The following is a 21,444-nucleotide window of genomic DNA, read 5'->3' on the forward strand; positions in this document are numbered from 1 at the left end:
TCGTAATGATGTACTCGTATTATCTCAACAGGCCCACTGGTTCTTTAGCATCTTCGTGCTCCGTATAGTGTTTGGGTGTTCGTTTCTACCTATCAAAGCATGCAATGAAAGGTCATGCGTCTTAATTATAGTCTGCAATAGAAATCTTAGATAATTTTGGGGCTTGCTGATCCTACCTAAGTTTTGATCACCTTATTAAGAGTTTTTTCCCCCCCACGTCTTACTGATTCATCTGAGGCATCAAGCTATTTTACACCCTAAGCCAAGTTACCATGCCGAGCAAGATGCAATCTATGAAGCAAGGCGTTCGTGCTTGACGAGGGGCAGTAAGAAAAAGAAATGATATGTTCTAGCGGAACTCTTCCTGTCAACTGTCTCAGGTAGTTATGGATCACCATAGGTCTAGTAAGATGTCATATCGGGGTATGAATAGGTGGCATTATCATATTAGTGCTCATATTATACATCCTTGTTTCAGCTATAATGGCATCAAGAACTCCCATGTCATAAAACATACACGCAAGCCCATTCCAGTCCAAATATTTGTACAGTAACTTCAGCAGACACTCAAAGTAAACACCAATCACCAGAAACAAACAGTACTTGAACAATATGCAGATTAGGACAGAGTCCTCAAATGAGTATTGCTGTCAAGATAGTCCATTATTGTCATTAAGCCATCAATGGGTGAGGTACCAGTCCAAATCCCAGATAAAACAACAGTAAAAACATGGGTATCGATATGTCAACTCCATGGCGCAAATCAGTTCCCTTGCCGTTCCTTTCCTTTGCCTCGAAACTTTCATCCTATGCCTCTTCATAAGCGGATGTGTCCTGTTTCCCAAATCCAAACCTAAACCCAGTCATAAATATTGTCCGTGAAGTACTCAGATGTTCCCTTTTTCTAATACAGTCCCGCTTACGCCGCATTATGCTTTTTTTCAACATGTTTTTGTTCGTATACTTTGAGAGAGAGGTGGTAGTTGGTGATCGTAGGTGTGTGTGGTCGATGATGCCGAGTCGTTATAGAGTAGTGGTGGTGGTGGTGTTGGCGGTGAGCATTTGCTGCATCTCCTTGAGCTGCTCAGCAGTGGGGTCGTCGGAGATCCAAGGACCCTTCTCTTCCTCAGTAGCACCGTGGAAGCCAGCAGCTCGCTTGAGAGTCTGGACGTCGAGGTCGGTGACATAAGACTTGCCATCAGATAGCTTCAGACGGACCTCATGGTCGGTGGAGAGCATCATGTCGTCCTTGGCAAGACGACGAGGACCATCAAAGACAGCCATGACACGCTTCTTCATGGTCATCTGACCCTTATCAAAGCCCCACGACGATGGGTAGTCGCGACGGTTCTTGCGGCTGCGAGTCTTGGTTCCCAAGGGGACACCACCGCGGGAGTGAGTGACACCGCGAGACTTCTGGACACCGTTGGCCGGATTGCCCTTCTTTCTGGTGGCAGGGGAGGAGTTGCTTCGGGGAGAGCTGTCATCATCGTCATCCCCACTGTCGGCATCTTCATCACCATGGTTTGCCATGACAGTATCTGTGGTAGTGGGGAGGTTGTTCTTCTCCAGGGTCTGGTGAACATCCTTATCATTCTCAACCTCAGCAAGGCGCTTGGCGTTGATGGCCTCAGCAGGGTCCTCTTGCTGGACAATGCGCAGCACACAGTCGTCAAGGTGCTCGTAGAAGTCCTGGGCATTGGAGAAGGTCTGTGAGCAAGTGCTGCACTTGCCAGTGGCATCAGGAGCATAGCCAGTCAGCTTCTTGTTCGAGTTGGCACCTGCAGAAGACTTCTTTCGGCTGTTGGGTGGAGTCTGCTCAACGCCATGGACTGCAGTCAAGTGGCGCTTGAAGACGTCGGCACGGTTAAAGGACTTCTCCGCGGCCGAGCCGGAGCCTGGGCAGAAGCCGCAGACCATTGTGCCTTTGTAGTGTGTGAGAGTGTGACGGTTCTTGTCATACTTTCGAGCAAAGCCCTTTGTGTGGTACTCGCAGGTCTGAATGGGGCACTTCTCAGGCCGCTCAGTCTGGTGAGTGAGCATGTGAGCCTTGAGGTCCTTGAAGGTCTTGCCGCAGTCGGGATAGGTGCATCTCTGCTTCTCCTTGGACTCGTCACTGCTATACTCGCCTGGTGTAGGTGGAACGAAATGGGTGACGCTTGGGGCACGGATATGGTTGTGGTTCTGAGTTTGACTGTGGTTATCCATTGGTGCACCGTAGGGGCTGCTGGGAAAAGTGGATTGAAAGGTTGTGGTTTGGAGAAAGGGTGAAGAGCTATTGGTCCTCATCATGTGAGGTTGAGGCGAAGAGGAAGAGGCAGAAGGAGAAGTGGGATATGTGTGATTAGGATTGGCACCGGTTTGCTGGAAGTGATTGTCATAGGGAGGGATCCCCATGGGAGGGCGAGTAAGCTCTGGATGAATCAGAGATGGGTCTGTCATGATAGAGAAACCTGGTTAGCGATCTACTACGGTAACAGTACAGTACAGTACAGAACAGGCAGTTCAGTGCTGCTCAGGAACGGAACGGAGAGTGGTGGAGTTGGGGATGGACGCGAATGATAGAGATTGCAACGTCAAGTCAGCTGAGCTAGGCCCAAGATGGGTTTCCAGCTGGCCACTGCCGATGAAAAGCAAGCAGGATCGCCAATCGTTTGACAGCGGAGAGGTGACATCAAGCGCCGATTGGGTTGACGTCGTGTGTAATGTCTCAGTTGACGACGGAAGAGCCCACGGGCTAAATCGTTGTTTAAAAGGACAGACATGAACGTGTGATGGGAAGTGGGACGCGATTGCAAGGGATAAACTCTAAGGCGAAGCAGAGAGAAGGACAAGATGATGATCGGCCATCTTCAACTCGGCTCAAGCTGAACTCAATGAGCCAAGAGAGCCGACGACCTGGTAGAGACAGGCGCAAGCGCAAGCGCAATCCGACACATCGTTTTGTCATATTCAAAGCAACGAACCGAGCAGGGGTTCAGAGGCACTAAGCATCTGGTGGTGGGGAAGAGGCCTCAGACTGGGTCTCTCTCTCTGCCAATGCCCTTGCGAGGCAGGGGGAAAGGGATCGCCGAACTCGAAGCGAGTAAGAAATAGCTCTGAACTTACCAACAAAAGCCTTTGCTGCCGGGAAATCAAAGCTGAGCTCTTCCATTCCGGAGCTAGGAAACGACGCAAAATCGGATCCGATGTAGTCACTGCCCACAATTGCAGGCTGGAGCCCGAGGCCTTGGGGAGCCCACTCGGGCATTGCACCCATTTGGCCATGGTTTGATTGGGGAGATCCAATTGCCGAAGACGTTGTCGACGGTGCCGAGGCTGTGGAAAGACTTGACGAAGGGAGTCTCATGTCCGAAGATTCATCTGTGTACATGCTGGGTGATGCGCGGCTGTTGAGCATGTAGTTGGGGGCCTCGGCGTACAATGAGGGCTCGACAAATCCCATGGATGAAGAAAATGCATCTTGGCTGCCGCTCTGCTGTTGGAAGCCAAAGGCATCAGCAGGGATGCTCACGTCCATGGGTCCCGAAGTGAATATGACGTTGGAGTCCGTATATCGGGCAAAGTCCTCGGCGTCGGAGTGATGAGGGAACATGGCGAATGATGGTTCTGTCAAGGCTGTCATGATGTCTGTGGAAGAAGGGCGGAAGACAGAGGCTTGAATGTCGGTAAGGTGAAGATGGGAGTAGTGGTGGTCAAGGTGAAGACGGTCTTGATGTAGTTATAACTCAAGCTCGGGTTGCAGTCACCTTTATCTATAATCGCAACACACAATGTCAGGTTCAGAGCTCCAAGTCAAGTCAAGGGGGAAGAGTGGCAGAAGCGGGGATTTTTCTCAACGTCGAGGCAAAGAATGAGTGGACGTAACCCGGAGAAGCTTACCTGCACTTCGCATTCCAGAAACGGAGTGAGGCTTGAGGTGAGTCAAGAAAGTCTCGAGGGTCTGAGATGTTTCTGGTGGATGTGGGTTTAGACACGGAAAACAATCTTCTTCTGGTCGGTTTCCTGGAACTTGTGTGTCGTTGATGAACTTTTCTGTGTTTCGAGAAGGAGGAGTGTTGCTAGGGTCCAACTAAGAATGCTCAGTTCACCAAAATGTGTTTGAGAGGAGTTGTCTCAAAGTGTTCGTGGTGAAGATGAAGCTGAGGGTGATGTTAGTGCTTGGTGGATGGTGGGAGGGGCACTATAGGTCGAAGTATTCAGAGACCAGTTGTTGTACTGGTCTTTTCGTCTTGGAAAGGACAGACAATGGTCTTTAAAAGAAACACTGTCGTGATAGATTGACCCTTTGTTGAGGTTGTGGTTGTCGTTACCGAGTAGCAAGCTCTTGCAAGACCCAGCGAGAGGGTTGGGGGCTGCCAACGTAGATATAGTCAAGGCACCACTGCACCTGCATTCGGGCCCCGTCCGCGATGGATCGGCTCTCTCCAGTTGACAGACAACTTGAGAGGAGGCTGCTGGGGTAGAGAGTGTCCCAGAGGTGGAAGCCATGTACGATACATCGGCCGGTACATTGGTAGGGCCTAGCTCTTCTCTAACCTCAAGCCTCTAGGGCCCAGCAATTGAAGCCAGTCCAGGGGAGGGAACCAGGGGGGGAGGGTGAGCCCACCACCCCATCACCAGCCAGCCAGCCCAAGCCCAAGCCCAGTTGACCAGGCCTAAAAAAGACGAGGAGGGTGTGTGTGCAGGACGGACAGCACAGCACATCACATCACACCAAGCAAGCAAGCAAGCACAGCCGTGGGGAGGTCTAAAACAAAAGGTAAGGTAGTGAAGAAGGAAAAAACAAGTCCAACTCCATAAAATGGCAGTCACAGAAACTGAGACGGAGGCACGCCAGCGGCCCAGCGCCATGCAACGCCATGCAGCGCCAAATAGCGCCAGCCTGCCTCAGAGTGTAAGGACCAGGGAGAGAGGAGAGAGACGGCACATTGATTCATTCATTCATTCAGTTACTCAATTGAAATGGGCCTGCCGTAAAGTACGGTAGATTTATGTATATATGTATGTATTGTATGTATGTATGTATGTATGTATGTATGTATGTATGTACTGTACAATGCAGTCCCGAACTGTGTGGACAATTCCAGGCTTTGATATTCAAAGATATGTTGCATCCATGTCCTGGGGGCCCTGAATTTCGGGAGGATCATTATCATTGAGGGGGAGCAGACACAATGATTGAGGCGTATCACCTCCCGCCTTTTCCCATTGCGAGATACGGAGAAGACTCTCTCCTTGAAGAAAATGGTCCGCCATGTATCACCGCCCTCAGCAATTACCTAGAGTTGCGGCTTTGTCTGTTCTTGATGTCGAAAAGGCGGAGGTTACAGAGCAGAGTAACGCTTTGGTATGTATGGAAACATGGGGTGGACCAAAGACCTGACCGAGGCGTGTGCGTGAGAAACAAATTGATCTACCAAGACGTCAATGAAAGAAACTTGCGTGGGTAGCGGTACAAAGAAGAAGGCCTCCTAGATGGACAGGGTTGACATTTGGCAGTGTGACGGGGCGATTCCAAGGGTTGACAGAGGAATCTCTCGGACAGGGGGGCTCTGGTTCAAGTCCCGATACTTGGACGATGTAGCTTCCGGTACGTACAGTACTAGCGACCCTGGGTACTAAGGTAACACACCTCACACCTCCAGTCTCAAGGACACTTCGCCAACCAACCGCAGTTTATGGGTCCATCGTCGCCTTTCCCAGCTTCAGGGGTCTCCCAAGGCTGTCCCGCGTCACAACCCTCTGTAGATGTGATGTAAGTAGGTATCTTAGTAGCCAGTACCGTACCTCACTGTACCGCTTCCCCTCAGAGTATAGCATGTTGATACGGGCTGGACGTTGCTATTCGTGGTCGGCCAATTGTGACGGTAGTTTGATATCTAAAAATGAAGCTATTGAATGAGAGTTGCGGAAGTCTAAACTCAATGCTAGATGCAGATGCAGATGCAGATGCAGCAGAGCAGGCAAGGCAGAGTTTACCTATGAACTTAGACCCCGTGCGGCAACCATCGTCAATCTTCCCGTCCATGGTTCGCGCGGTGATCCGCCTCAAGCCTACCTTCCAAACCTACAGTACTGTACCTTACCACCAACGTTTGTCGCGACTTTGCTGTACCTACTGCGTCGAGCCCCTCTTCTTCATCATATCCTAATCATCATCCTCGCCCTCCCTCCCTCCCTCCTCCCTTCATTACATCGCGGCCAATGATATCCTGCTGATCCTCGATGAGTCTGATCTGACATGGACCAGCCCGTAGGTGAGGGTAAGGTTCCAGGATGCTGGGTAAAATTATTTTGGAGTCTTTTCACTTACGATTATGCCTCTTCGCAGAACATCCCAAAGCTGGTGATATTGCTTAGAGGAAGCTTAATGCTTGCTTTTTTTCCTTATTGTTACTGTATCAAATCAAGCACCACAGCATGTTGGCAATTGACCAACCGGAAGGCGATTGGTTATACTTTCGGTAAGGCAAAGTAAGCTCCAAGCTCCAAGCTCTTTGAAGCTACCAGTGGACTTTACAGCACATCACATCACATGCGCAGCATTCCTCCGTTGCCTCAATGAACTTACACATGCAGCATTCTAAGCATCTTCAGGGTAAGTCCAGCAACACTACCCGCCCGCGTCTGCAAATATCTGGGGCCGCGAGACATTGAAACCGTCTGCTAAAGCGTAGTGGTTCGAAAAAGAGGCTTTGCCCGAACGGCGCTGGTGCAAAGAAATGGCAGATATTTTTATCAATAAACCAATGCACAACTAACCCAGATGTAACCCAACGATGCATCAAATAGTGCTGCCCTGCCCTGCCCTATGAACAGAGGGCTGTGCCTCTCACAGAATTGTGCTATGAATCGATCAATCGAACAGCTGCTGAGACCAATCATACTCATCGGTTGCTTGATGTCTCAATCGGCCCCGAGGCCTGGGGGCGCAGTCCGGCCTCGCCCGTCTTCCCAAATCTGGGACCCTCGAACGTGTGCTGGAGGTATCCCCCTGTCTCTCCCTCAGGGCACCCTCAAAACGTTTCCCGACGTGGTCGCTGCGCCCTTGTCACTGGCTCCATCGACTCGCACGTTGCGTTGCATCTTCCGGGGAAGGCGTAGTACCAGCATCATTCACTCAGTCAGTCAGTCAATCAGCCAGGCCCAGGGTGGTCAAAGCATTGAATTCAAGCATATCTTGCTTGGCTATTCCCAAACTGGTCACTCGTGTCTTCAAGTCCTTGCTGACCCGGAAGATCACTGCTGTCAAGAGTTACTCATTCGAGCATGCCTGTCAATGTCCCTGCGCTCACAGATCTCCATTAGTTATGACAGAATGATACAATCAAGTGTTTCACACTTGGCCTAGCCGGTCTGAGGCAATCCCCATCTAACCATCGCACATACATAGCATAGACCAGACTAAGATGAACTTCAGAAGCCTCGCGGAACAAAACAAACGCCTAGCACCACGTTAGCTCTGGATGTCATGTCCACATGGCGTCGGCTCAACATGGCGCGCAATGAGACAGGAGACAGGCATCGGACTGTTTACATGCAACTCAACTGGACACGATCAAAAGTAGGAAAGCATGGCGGAATCTAATTCACTAGCAGACAAACTTCCAATTCGATCAATTGTTCTAGGTGGAGTCTTGGAGAGTGAGGTATCCACGAAGAAAACAATCAGCATCACGTTAATTAGACCTGCATCTCCGGAACCGCCACGTAATAATGTCTGGTCCGGCTTACAAGACTACCTCCAACACATTCGTTAATTTACTAGTGCAAAGCGGTTGCTAGTCAGGTAACCTGGCGTTCCACTACTTGTACATATCTTATTGTCTTTATTGATCAGGATAGGTACGAAAAAGGTGTTGCGATGATGGCTGTGTCTTGGGTGCCAGATGCATCCGATATGATGTGTACCTTGAGCGAGCTTACAAGTCTTGAGGCGGGCATCCATCATTCATTCGTAGGGCTTAGCAGACCTTGTCTCAAATAGCCTTACCGATAATTAGCAGGAATCGTATGTCTGAAGTATGGGCATCTCAGTCTCCCAGGCGGACATTCTTGCAAGCCAAACTCTGATTCAGACGTGAATGTAGTCCCTCGTGGCGCCGGTGCTTGAACCGTTCAAGGTCTGAGTCCTCCCTTTCATCCGAACGCCATGTCCGGGCGACGTAAAACGGTGGAAGACGCTCGCTTCAAGCTTTGTTTCCTCAGAGGTTCCGCATGTTGTGCGTGCAGAGTTCCTGCGTTTGTTGGCGGCGGCAGTGATGAGTTCAAGTTGGTTCTTAGTAGGGGACGCAACTAGCTTAGCGTTGCGGAGTTTGTAGAGGGGCTGCCAGTGGAAGCCATCATCGACGGAAATGCACTTGTTATTGGATGCTGTGTGCCAGCAGCCCCTTGACAAGCGACAAGCTCTTGTCAAACTGTTTGTGGATGGTGGGGGTTTAAAAAAAGAAGCGGGATGGCTGTGCAACGCATCCTCTACTGGACATTTTGACGCGATTAAAACATTTCAACAACGATTCTGGGTTGTGCTGTATATTATGCAGTAAGTAACTTTAGTAAATGCATATGTAGTTATGCTTCGTGGAATTTGAAAGCGAACTTCCATCTGTGAAACCTTTTCGAGTCTAGGCTAGGCATTCTTCTCAAGGCAGCAAAACCACAACAGCTACGCCGCCATGTATCAACGCACGAGGACTTTCTCATCACTGGGTAGACTGCTTACCACAGGGATGCAGTTGCATGGCACACATCCATTGATCGAGTTCCGGTGAAGATCCTTATGACTGGTCCAATGCTTGTCAACGTCATACCCTAGCATCCTGGTGAAAACGAGATACACGAGACACCGGGTACGGCATATGGATGGGCACTTGACCTTCTCAAGTAGGCAATCCTTTCTCCACGATCCTCTGATCCCGATTTCAGGAGGTCTCTTTCGCGGTGTTGCCTAGATACAGAACCTCGCAATGCATTGACTGTATCATCTCTGCTACGTAGCATCAATGAAAATAGTAGTTGGCATGAAATTTGATTGATTACTCTCCGGAGTAACACGCACACCTTGTCATCCTTTCCGTACAACTCTGACACTAGCTCATCACAAACCCTTGCTTCGGGCTGTTCCAGCATACTGGAACGCTTACATTAGTACTATAGATGCATAAAAGAGGTGATATTGACCAGATAAATAAGCAAGAATGCCCAGTACATTCACCGCTAGATCTCCATGGTAAGAAAAGCAAAGAAAGACATAATTGGGCATCACTCAAAGGACTCATCATCAACACCACCACCACACAGTAGCATTTTCTGAATGTCTTGCTGATAGGTACGTACCGGAGAAGGGGAAGATGTCGACAAACATGAGCAGGGGTTCAGAAGTGGATCATGAAAAGGAAACATGGGATCCGATGTAGCGGGTCCTCTCTCTTATCGCATCCGATTCCACCATAAACTTGACCAATGTCATCGTGCATCTTTTTATTAGTGCTCTCCACGTATTGCTCACTCGCTACCTAGTTAGTACTGTACATACATACCTACTGTGCCAAGGTAGTGCGCTGTAGGTATCATTTTTTGCTTTGTCTGTCTTGATGAGTTCCGATGAGATTGACTGCCTGAGATCTCCTAATCATCGATCAATTCCCACTGGCCGGTTCAGTGGCTGACTATGTATGTATTCATCCCTGGGTCAGCGTCAGCCTGCATCGGTCATGGCCGAGTTAACTCGATGGTTTTATGTGTGTACCTATTCCAGCAATCTGGCACTCCAAGTATCCTCATCCTCACCCTCAACAGCATGCAGATGCAGGCAAGGAGTTCCCGAATGAGACCCTACTAGGGGAGCCTTCACCACCACCTACAGCGAGCCAATAGGGCCAGCTACCCGCTGGACGTTTACGGTATTGGTTATGCACAGCGCGCTTTATGTATGTGCACGAACCTTGTACAGCCCGGCACTGTACATTAAAATGGGTGCAGTTGTACGCACGTATGCACACAGCCATCTCGACGTGGCACTGGGGTATTGAGTACTCAGCCCTATCGAGTCTCTGCCCTTACATGATGTTGCTGGCTGTGGCTTCTTTTGTCTTGATGAACGACGTATCAAACGCTACAGCAACAACAGCCTCAGCCAGCCACAAATTACCCGTTTCGCTCTGATTTGTCTGCTTGCGGATGAGGACCCTGAAACTCATCTTCTCACCCGTTTTACGACCGTGCATCGGGCGGCCGCTCCATTGCAATTTGTCTGGCATCAGAAAGATATCTCAGATTCTGACTAGGGACCTTGCCGCATGGCTTCGGCTGTCTGAGTCGTGCCTGGAGGCATGTGCTTCAAGGGTTGAACAGAACAGTCCGTGACCACTCCCGTCGATGGATAGGCGCGAATTCCGCAGTGAGCGGCTTTTCCGCAGTCTTCATTTGCTTACGTAGCCGACATTCGCTATTCCCACAGCCAATCCCAAGCTTCGCCTGCAGCGGCTATTCCCGTTCAGTCAGGGCAACCTCCCATCTCCTAACCCCTGCTTGAAGCATGAGGGCTTGTGTTGGAGGTGGGGAAGACCCTGGGCATCACTCGTCCATCAAACAGCAGAGATCCGCCTTGGCGTTGACCACACATTTTGGAGGTAAGCCACATCTCACGGTCTTGATGATCCCCCCTTGGCCCTTGCAATATCACTTCCGTTTCGTGGCATTGAAGGTTGCCATTCAATTAATACACTGAGGTTCTAGGCCGCCTGAGACCACAGCCTCCGTTCTGAACGGTACGAGTGGCGCCATTTCGAATGCCGGCAGTTGAGAAAGGAGAATGTTAACCCTTGAAGAGAGAGCACCAGATCAAGCCAGAGATTTCGGGCTTGGTTCGTCACAACGTCTACCGACCGAATAGCGAGGACACCAGCCACTGCCCCGAGCTCGTCTTGTTGTACTGCATAGATACGGAGTACGTAGGTACGAATTGAGACATGGACAAAACATTGCTAATCAGAAATGTTTCAGCAGAGGCAGAATTTAGTTCTCAATGGCTTCGATCAAGCAAGGCATGCTTTACAAAACACAGCCTTCATCGCGGTTCATGGTAATGTCGCTATGGCTTCATGGACATCCACCTCCATTGGATGGTAGCCCAGGATCAACACCCATCCACTCCTAGGTAGTGGGGTGTGTTCCCCAATGACGGGAAGCCCCGCTCAACGCGACAGGAGGGTGTGGCTGATGAGATGGTTGATGACGCTAATAATAATAATAAAAGGTCGCAGCACTAAAAGCCAAGCTCCTCCAATCTCTGGGATCAGGTTGGCGCGTAGGGCTGAGCACAGGCAGCCCAACGAGAAGTGTCCGCGATACTTACTATACGTACCTGGTGTGACCTGCGTCAGAGATGGAACGGAACTCTCCTTGCGGTTCAGTTACAGTTGAGGTCAACCCTTCAGTGAGTGATTCGCCAAAGGCCCCCCTGTAGCCTCAAAACTCAGACCGACGGCCAGATCAAGCATCTCATGGCCTGTCATTGGATTCGATGCCAAGCTGCTCTCTAACCCACCAGGGTGCCCAGATTGGTAACGAGCGCGAATGCATCTGCAAATGATTTCTGAATGGTTCTGTCTGTGCTGTGTCTCTCGAAACCATGAATATTGGACATTCACTGTAGCATCACCGTCATCACCGCTACAATGGCGATGCCGCTTGTTACCACCCTCTTCGATATTGGCGAAGGTTTGAGAGTTGTCTTTTCATCAATCATGTGTCGTCGTTGACTAGGCTCTACAACTAACTATTGGATACACGATAGTTTTCTGACATGCCGTGCCCCTCGGACGGTCTACTCGACACAGTCAATCTGCATTCCTCAGCTGAAGCAGAAACGGGTGTTCTTCCTAAAACAAAGATGCTGTGTCAGATGAAGCGAGTGGAAGTGCTACTCGAATGAAATTGGATGCAAAGCAGCGCCTAGAGAGTCAAGAAGAAAAAGCAAAACATAATGATAAACCATCATGAATGGAGATGCCTACATGCATACCTACTCACGGATTGAAGACCTCGGCACCCGCGTTGTCGCTGTTTGGCTCAAACTGTGTTGGTGTCCACATGGGCACATTCCAGCGGTCGGCCGCCCCAAGCAAGTTGTCTCTGAGCTCTTGAGTTTCTGACGGTTGGCCCTGTCTCTTTGGGAGTCTCTGATTGGTTGTCAAAATCCTTGTAAGAACGATAGAGTTGCCAAGCTCTCTCGGCTTCACCGATGCGCGATGCGAATAAACCGCCAAGTCTGACTCTCCCGCCGCCGCCATTTCCGTGGCCTACATACGCTCCGCCGTGTCCTCTTTTGGGGTCCTCCATTCGGAATTGAGGGCCAAGTCTCTGCACCTGATTTCTTGCATCATGAACAAACATGACCCTGGCCTGGGCCTAGCGCAGTCAGAGAACGGCCCCCACTGGACAAGCGAGATAGACACCACCACCAAAGACTCTCTCAAGTTCACCATCCTTCGGAACATTGATGCTACCTAATCTCCAAGATCTTTGGCTGTTGCTTTCTTTGGTAGCTCGGAGTTTTTACCTGGAAGCCCACCTATCCCGCTACAGAATGTGTGGTGAATCGACATGTGCTTACACGAGTGACCCAGTTCAAATTCAGATCATCATTCTCCAACCCACGTACGAACAATGCACAGCACCCTTCCCCCGCCATTTCTGGTAATTTAATAACATCATCGATATGTCGTATTGCTCGCGTTGCTTGACTGAGTCTTGGCGTCGCTTCAATCCTGGCTCCTGTCTTCTGATTCATATCTCTCAGTTACCTTGCTCAGGGACCTTGTCCCTCAGTATACCCATATTTACGAAGTACTGTATTAGGACTCGTACCGACCATCCGCAAGGAACAATAATGTTGTATGTACAAAGAAATGTCTGGGCGATTGGGTCCTACCGAGGCATTGACGCTGATCAATGCTTGTCGTCGGGGACATCCAACAGTCCGAGAGCTGTCAAACTGAACGAGATAGCCATAGCTTTTGGGTCTACGGATACAAGGCTGCCGTTACGCCATCTATTGTCTCACAGACTGAACGCCAGAAATCAAGGATAGGCTTTGTCGATCACCTACAGCCACCGTCTTATACTGGATCGTCCTGGCTTCTAATGGGCCTCGCTCCACGGTATCACATATCCACTTCACTGTCGGACAGACATCCTAGACCTTCAGTATCCGATGGACGATCTTCAGTATCACCAACAGGTACACCGTAATGCTTCCGCGTTTAGTTGCTATCGAAACTGGTTGGCCGTCATTTTCTCCTGGCGCTCCAATCTCATCCTGCATCTCATCTCCCAACAGAATCGTCTCCTGGGGTTTGTATAGGCAATGGGATACCCCCACCGAGCTCGACTGCCCGTCACTGGACGAGCGAATCATTTTCCAGCGCAGAAAGGCGTCCTCAAGATACTGACAACACAAACAAACTCCACCGTCCTGCATGGCCCGTGTGGAGGCCTAGTGTCCGTTGCGTGAAACACTCAGAGATACTGGTAGAGGTTGAAGCGCTTGAACCTGTTCTCCTTCGCCGGTAAACGGTAAACTAGCAGTGGTCTAGGCATTAATCTCTCCAAGGAGCAGCCTTGCAAAAAGCGAGGACGCGGAGGCAGTTTGGTCCTAAACTTCCAACTGTGGTAGCCTTACGCGAACGCCACCAGTCTAACACCCAAACTAGGTCGATACTAACGACCGGTAAATAACGCGATCACGGCGGCCTAGAACAAGAAGAAAAATGAAAGAAATAACGGCAGTTTTTTTTCTTCTTCCTTTTTTACAAGGATCAAGGTACTTAGGTATGTACCTACTGACGTTGAGCCGCCGTTGTCGCTGGATATTGAGGGCATATCGCGGTGCAGATTCGTTAAAGACACTGCTTCTCTGGGATGGCGGTCATAACCTCGGAATATTAAGATTGGCTTGATTGATGCAGGTGAGCATCGATGTCACTCTACCTTTTATCATTGTTCGCAGTCTAGACTTTGGGTAGGGACGGCACTTGGTGCCAGCGGCCTGGACGCCATTCAGCCACATCCAGACTGTCGGACTGAGTTATTGAAGCTAAAAGTGCTCATGATGGGCCACTTGTGAATCAATGACCCGGCTATTTGGTTACTGGAAGAAATACGAAGCTACTGTACGAGGCCACGAACTCCCCATCATTTTGCTGTTGCACAACGTATCATGTTGAAATCGGCGGTGTTAGGTTCATGTTAATGATTCAACTTCAGTTGTCGTCAAAGCACAATTAATAAGACGCACATCTTATAGGCGCCACGAGACATACAGCTTGATCCTGGGGTATAGCAGAGACCTGTTAAGGTGCTGGATCCCAGTGCGCGGGGCATTGGCTGCGATGTTGAGAACCCAATCTCAATGTGACGTGCAGACTATTTTGGCGAGAGCAGATTCCCGTCCGAGAAGGCGAGTGTAGCGCGGGAAGACGACAGTCCAGGTGCTGGGAAGTTCCCTGCGGCCTCTAAGCATTGACTAGATTCGCACGTCGCAAAGTCCAAGAGGCGTGCGGATCGATGAAAGTCAATATTCCCGTGGTTTCACATCGTCACATCGATAAAATGCAAAAGTGAGTGACCCGACACAATGGATTGATGCGCGCCCTGCCGCTTGTGAGCCGCCCCCCTGTCAATATTGTATGTACATGGACTGGACTAGACACGATACGCCAGGAAAAGGCTTGAGATGCCCTAAGTATGGTATGCCCTCGCCCCTCGAGGATCTTGGGCCACGTGTGGGAGTCGTGATTGAAACTGGCAGGGAGGGGGGATATAAGAGGGGAGAGGGAAACAAGAACAAGAGAGAGAGGCTCGTTAATAACCCCTGCTTTGCCCTGTCCCGTCTTGCCCTTGAACCTGGCCCTGTCGTTGAGGAATCCCGACGCCGACGCTTTTCGGGAGTGTTCAGATGGCAATAAAATACATACATCTGCTTCCTGCATACCTAGTCCGATGCAATTCATCATGATGTTACTCTGATCCTGGAGCTTGTCATGGTTGGACAGGCCAGAAAACCAAGACAACAAGACAGACTAATATGTACATATGGATGCGTGTGACTACTTCGGACTGTCATGCATCCGAGATTATTACTGCAGGTCGACATTCTAATTCTGTATCTGAACTGCATTGTCTGTCTGTAATCTGTACTACGCTCAAGTCTATCCTAGCCTTTCCTGCAACCCTAAGGCAACTAGGTGAATGGTACCACTCATGTTCTCCCCGGTCGAATCGTACGCCTCGTTCCCGGACTCGTGGGTGTTTCGGTTGCCTTTTTGGCTTGCCAGATCACCAAATTCGCCTTGTGCTACCCCAATGTCGGTCGAGGTCTTTCTCAAAGGAGGGAGGGTGTGGATGCTGCATCCAGAGCGATCCCATATCAAGAGCAGCTGCAGTTACACTGCACTGATGAGCGGTTGATAGTTGTCATTGCCATTGTCAACTATCTACCGAGTCCCGATACCGATACGGTCATTGAGAACCCCACGGCTAGGCTCTCTTGCCCAGACATCAGTGACTGACTGACTGACTGAGTCTGCCTACCACTTATCCATACTCGGCATGACGCAAGGGGAGCCTTGTTCTGATCTGATAGACATGGGTGAGGCTCCTTCGGGATGTTGTATCGCGAAGATGGGGAACGGGTCAGTTCCGTCTATTTTGCCCTGCCAGAGAGTAAAATACCACTCTGATCACTAAACCCATCAGGAGATTTCCGCACCACCAGATCGACATTGGTTATGGAGCCTCGTGCTCGTTTCCACAATAGTCCATACATACAATGCGCGGTTCACGGAGAGTTTGGCTAACAGACTCTCGCTTGTATCATGAGACGAGTATCCATCGTGAGTGCTACCAAGTCAGCATGACCTCGAGAAATGGGTTCGGAGAACGAGCATCCAACTAGGGTCATACGCGGGGTTTGTTGAAGTCTGATTTAACTTAGATCACCTTATCTGAGCCATTCGAATCACTGTGACGTGGCGAGCAACAACTACCTATCTATTCACTAGACGCAGTTGATAGTGCAAGTCCAGACTCGACGGCGATCATAGCGTCTCAAGTGTACTTACAGTATTTACTCTGGGGTACAAGCTCTTTCTGGGCGTTGATGATCTACCTTTTGGCCACGGGAAGCTCCTTTGGACCTTTGGTTTTAGTGTGTTTGTCAAGCTCTGACGAACCAGAGCCAAGCAGTAGCAGATCAGTAAACCGTGGCGTACCCGAATTAGGTCTTGGGTGGCCTCGATTACAGTTGAGACCGGCATAGATTGACTTTGGACTTTCCACTGCCCGACCCCTCCGGCCTACGGGACACAGACGCCCAGGCCTTGTTCTTAGGGGGCCCGGGGCTCTGTCGACCCCTACGCCCTGGCTCCCAACCTGCCTTAGGTGCCTTGAGCCAATCTTTAGGGGCGGGCTGGGACCCTTGCTCTGGCGCGTGACAGTGGATTTGGGACTTGGCTATGCTGGCTCCGGGCGCGGCCTCGCCTAAACGCGGAATGGCTTCCGTTTTCCATCTTGAACTCGCCAAATAGAAACAGGAGCCGGCCGCTGGGCAGACTAGGCGCCGTTTGGACATGAAACAATAGGTCGCGGAGTTTTTCGAATCGTGTAAACAGCCTCTTCGGACAATAGAGAATGAGGCTCTGATCACAATGAGATCTCCTATCTATTCGTAGTGTTGGTGATTATCATGATGTTCACAAATCGGCGACATGTGTTTAGGACATGTTGATAACATTCACAAGTAGAGCACCACCATCCCCTGCAATAGTACATGACTACATTTCTAACATGCCTTCGAGGTTCAGAGTGGTCCTACTTAGTATGTGCCAAGTTGTGATCTCCTATTAAGAACCTGATCATGCAGCTTATAGTTTAGGGTAGGCACAAAGGCTCGAGATCAAAGTATCTTCTATACACTCGCAACTTCACTTCTCCAACCCCATCCCCCAATGGCATTCTCTTCAAGCTTCTTCATTCCTGAGGCTTCACAAATCTTAATAACTATATCTCTCACGGCTCTCACCTCATCTACACTGGCACCTCCATTGAGTGCACCCCGCAAATGCCCCTTCAATTGAGGGTTCACCTTTAAAGCTTGGCTTCAGCATTACACATGGTTTTAGTGCAGCCCAGTGGCTGCTCAGAAAACACACTTACATCCTGGGGAATGAGACTAGCAATGAGTACGAAAGAGGTTTCGGCTGGTGTAAGCACATCAGTGTTGCTGAGTACATACCCATATGTCAACCTCGCCAGCAAGCCCAAGTCTGGCGCACCTGACTGGTCTAGTTGTCCCATTATACGTCTGGAAATCTTACCATATATGGCATCGAAGAAGGCTTGTCCTCGCGCGAGCACTTGTGCTAGCGCAGTATCGTGTATGTCCTTGTGTCTGAGAGATGTGCCCATCCCTGGTTCGTCTAGTAGGTATTCAGGGGTTGCGGACTTGAGAGACATCAGAGCATTAATCGACTATCCGAAAATGTCAGCATCGAGGTGAGTTCATCCTACTCGTGGCCTGCGAACCTTGGGCATGCCTCCCACGGCAGAAGCTTTCAAGAGGGCTTCTCTGAGACGTCTAGAGATGCGCAACTGATCGTCCCGGCTCGGAATATCATTCCCAGTAGTTTCTGAGCCTTCCTCTATGGCATTCTTGAAAACCTCTGGTAGCTCGTCCGGTCTATTGAGGGCCGATAGAGTGGTAGCGGTGACAAAGTACCATGTATTACGTGGAAGATTTGGTTGTTTTCGAATAGCGGCAAGCAGTGTTGGGGTAAGGATGGGCTTCATTGCTGTCATGATGGTATGCGGTATCTAGGAATGGGCCTAAAATAACGACAAGCTCATTTACATCTCTGCATTGACTCAAGATCGCGATTTTATACGACATCAGTCTCGCTAGCTGATAACTCGTCTAGCTTTAGGGTAGTAACTTTTGATCAGCCATTAGTGCCCCTGGTATTATAAATACCCAATACACGGTAAAATATCGGCTTTACCTTCGTACGTGACGTGCGGTAAACCTTACCTAGGTTCTCACGTCAGAGCAGAATCACGTGCAACGGCTCGGCCCCTGCGTCATCGGTCGTGTGTCGCTCTGCTTAACGTGGCATCAAGTCGTCGGCTGTTCTTTGATACAGTGAAGTAATTACAGCACATTCACCAAAAGTTACACCTCCGAATCCAACTCAATCATGGGGATAGAGGAGTGATTGGTTACTTTTTTACATTTTAACAAGTACCCAATTTACTACCCATTGTTCAACTCCCATGCCCAAGATGCGACTTGGCTGGTATGCTGGGGTAAGTATTGCTGTGGTGGGAGAGCTTGGGGAAGCTATATGGAGCTATAGCTGATCACTCTGGACCAATGCTGACTTTTTGCTTCACAGGCCTCGACGGCCCTCGCGGGTTGTGTTGTCCTCTCGGCCTTCTATCAGAGGGCCAACTTTTACTCGGCAATGGTATATCTCGCTCAGAGCAACTTTTGTTTGCTGGTACGTTATCCCGCGCGATCCATGCACCCTGAACTCACAATGTCCAGGTCTTGGTCAACTTTTCCTTCCTTGTCTATAGCAGCTTCGTCTACGGTCTTACGCGGATGTTCTTTGGCCCTCTCCGCGCCGTCGAAGTCGAGCAACTAACCGAACGTGCTTGGTTTGCGATCACAGAGACATGTCTAGCAATGACCATATTCCGCGAAGAGATAGGAGCCTGGTTTCTGGTTATGTTTGCAGCTCTGGTGACAGGCAAGGTGTGGGGATGGATTGGTGATGGGAGAGTTGAGGTCCTCGAGCAGCAACCGCCTGCGAACCCTCGCTTGTTCCATTTGCGACTCAGTGTGTCGCTCACGCTAAGCTTCATCTACGACATCTACATCCTCCGATACACGATCAATACTGTTATTCAACAAGCACGACCCAACATGATGGTCATGTTTCTTTTCGAGTTTGCAGTCTTGGCTACCAGTTCATGGCGGACTGCAGCCCGGTATGCGCTGTCGCTGACGGAGCAAAATATCCAGGAAGCGCAGAAACGTAAGCGACTGGCTGAAAGGAGACAAGAGGTCAGGCAAGAACGTGAGGCCATCATCCGACGACGTGAAATAGCGGCTGCCGCTGGCGAGGAAGTTTCGGATGAGCCACTGCCCAACGAGGACGATATCGATGAAATGGATATTGAAGTACCAGGTTGGTCTGCAAAGGGAGAGTTTGTGCTCTGGCTGGACCTTATCACAGGTATGTTGAAAGACAAAAAAAAAAAAAAAAAAAAAAAAAAGAAGGAAAAAAAGGCTTGGAGGGGCACTACTGACATTGACAGACTTGGTCAAACTTGGTATCTACATTGTGTTCTTCTTCATGCTTCTGGCTTTCTATGGACTGCCCATTCATATTATGAGGGATCTCTTTATGACAGCCCGGGATTTCATCAAGCGTCTGGGTGCCTTATTGCGATATCGAAAAGCCATTCAAGAGATGAATCGTTATCCCGATGCAACCCAGGAAGAGCTCGAACGAGAGGACACCTGTATTATCTGCCGTGAGGAGATGCGACCGTGGGATCCAGAGAGCAACCCAGGTGCGATGGATAGAATTCGACCCAAGAAGTTACCTTGCGGACACATCTTGCATCTCGGCTGCCTCAAGAGCTGGCTCGAGCGACAGCAGGTTTGCCCTACTTGTCGAAGCCCTGTTACCCTTGGTGAGACAGCTCCTCGTGCAGGTCAGAACCGGGCTGCTGGTCTTCGAATTGAGCTTGGAGGCAGGCGTCCGGCGAACCAACCAGCAGCAAACCCCGGAGATGCTCCTGTTCAGGGGCAGCAGAACGGAGGAGCACAACCTGAACAACGGCCCGCTGGTCCTCGTATCTTCAACATTGGCCCTCTTCGAGTGGGATTTGGCGCCAACGGACAACAAGTCAGAGAACTTGCGCAACAATTTGGCGTGCCACCAGCTGCTCCCAACCCCCAGGGGCTGGCACCCCCAACACCGGGCGCTGGCACCCCTGTAGTTGCTGGCCAGACTGCTCCTGCGACTCCCCTAAATACTGGAGATAACCTGCAGAATGTTGGAACCTTGATCAGTCAAGCAGACCAGCTGATCCAGCGTGAGATGCAGTCGTTGCAGCTTGCGCATCAAGAATTACAAACCATCCATCTTCTCCAGGCAGAGTTATACCGTCTCAGACAGAGACAGCAACATTCAGAACAACACCCAAATGTACAGACACAGGCCGTACCTCCTACTGCGGTACCTCTTCCCCAACCTCTAATTCCCCAGCAATTCTCTATGACGCCCCATATGTCCATGCCTGCAGGTTTCCCCCAATTCCCAGGCATACCTCCGCGACAGCCTAGCCCCCTTATGGCTCGCCATGGTGCTCCCCTTAACGCCGTACCTATCCCCGCTGGCAGTGCTGAGCTCCCAGAAGGCGTCGTCATCCCTCCTGGCTGGTCTCTGCTTCCTCTACAGCGTCTTGATGGCGGCCAAGCCTCGACGCAACCTTCGCCGCAGGTTGGCCCTCAGGCAACTGTTGCAGATAATATTAATGTACCTCAGACAACGTCTACTGTAAGACAACCCTCGCCAATCGGTAGTCGTAACCAGGAAGCTCAACCGGCTGAGAACCCCTCTTCGACTCCAACTGAACAGCGGCCCCCTCAACTTACACCACAGTTCACTCGCGCGGTTGAACCACCCCAGGTCGTTGCGCCTAGCCCTCGCATGCCCAATTGGGGGGGTTCGGCCCAACTGTTTGGCAACGGATCTCGCCTGGACCATGCCAACTCTGTAACGCAGAATGAGCCTGAGGCCGAAGGAAGCTCAAACCAAACTGGCCCTGTTGAGGCTACGCCTCAGACGAGTCTAACAGCTGAACATACCCCACAAGGTACTCCACCATCCCATAGTGATGAAGACGAGGCGTCTGAAATCGACTCAAAGGAGAAGGGCAAGGCGAGAGCCGTAACTGTCGAGGATGCCGAGGATGAGGAAAATGTTAAGGACTAGTTGTGCCTTGGGTACCAATAGGCATTCTATGCACGTATCATTCTTTGCACCCATCTCTGTTGGTCTAGTGAAGACCAAGACTGCATTTAAATTTCCCGATTGCTAGCGGCATGGAGTTCACAGGAGTTATGTACTATTTGTTCGCCTCAATGGCATGCATGACAGGGAAGCCTCACCCCGAAACATAAGTTTGTTGAAGACAGTATTGTACATCTGAAACTTGGGTATGCAAGCTACCCAAAGCAATCTGCAATTATACAAGTATGAGCAGACCGGAAAACACCTTTCCATGATGAGTGCGACTAGTTAAGGCACGCTGATGAATCGGCGAAGAGCGTTGGTGAATCAAAAGCGCGAAAAATAAAAACGTAAT

The 21,444-nt window shown here is 50.2% G+C and overlaps 3 protein-coding genes across 3 annotated transcripts; 1 reads left to right on the top strand and 2 right to left on the bottom strand.

Moving 5' to 3' along the window:
• Positions 1 to 1,023: 1,023 nt before the first annotated feature.
• FPRO_11845 (uncharacterized protein) lies at positions 1,024 to 3,625 on the bottom strand (the record flags this gene model as incomplete). The annotated part of the gene is made up of 2 exons (XM_031221365.1): positions 1,024 to 2,414; positions 3,109 to 3,625. The coding sequence occupies 2 exons, from the start codon at positions 3,623 to 3,625 to the stop codon at positions 1,024 to 1,026; spliced, it is 1,908 nt and encodes a 635-aa protein (XP_031086931.1).
• Positions 3,626 to 16,972: 13,347 nt separating this feature from the next.
• FPRO_11846 (uncharacterized protein) lies at positions 16,973 to 17,862 on the bottom strand (the record flags this gene model as incomplete). Its single annotated transcript, XM_031221366.1, has 3 exons — positions 16,973 to 17,149; positions 17,221 to 17,535; positions 17,590 to 17,862. 3 exons carry the CDS (start codon positions 17,860 to 17,862, stop codon positions 16,973 to 16,975), a joined length of 765 nt encoding a protein of 254 aa, XP_031086932.1.
• Positions 17,863 to 18,333: 471 nt separating this feature from the next.
• Positions 18,334 to 21,071, top strand: FPRO_11847 (uncharacterized protein; the record flags this gene model as incomplete). Its single annotated transcript, XM_031221367.1, has 4 exons — positions 18,334 to 18,366; positions 18,456 to 18,560; positions 18,608 to 19,301; positions 19,384 to 21,071. 4 exons carry the CDS (start codon positions 18,334 to 18,336, stop codon positions 21,069 to 21,071), a joined length of 2,520 nt encoding a protein of 839 aa, XP_031086933.1.
• Between the last annotated feature and the right edge of the window lie 373 nt (positions 21,072 to 21,444).

The sequence above is a fragment of the Fusarium proliferatum genome, assembly GCF_900067095.1.
Source record: "Fusarium proliferatum ET1 genome assembly, contig: FPRO_scaffold010, whole genome shotgun sequence".
Taxonomy (NCBI): Eukaryota; Fungi; Ascomycota; class Sordariomycetes; order Hypocreales; family Nectriaceae; genus Fusarium; species Fusarium proliferatum.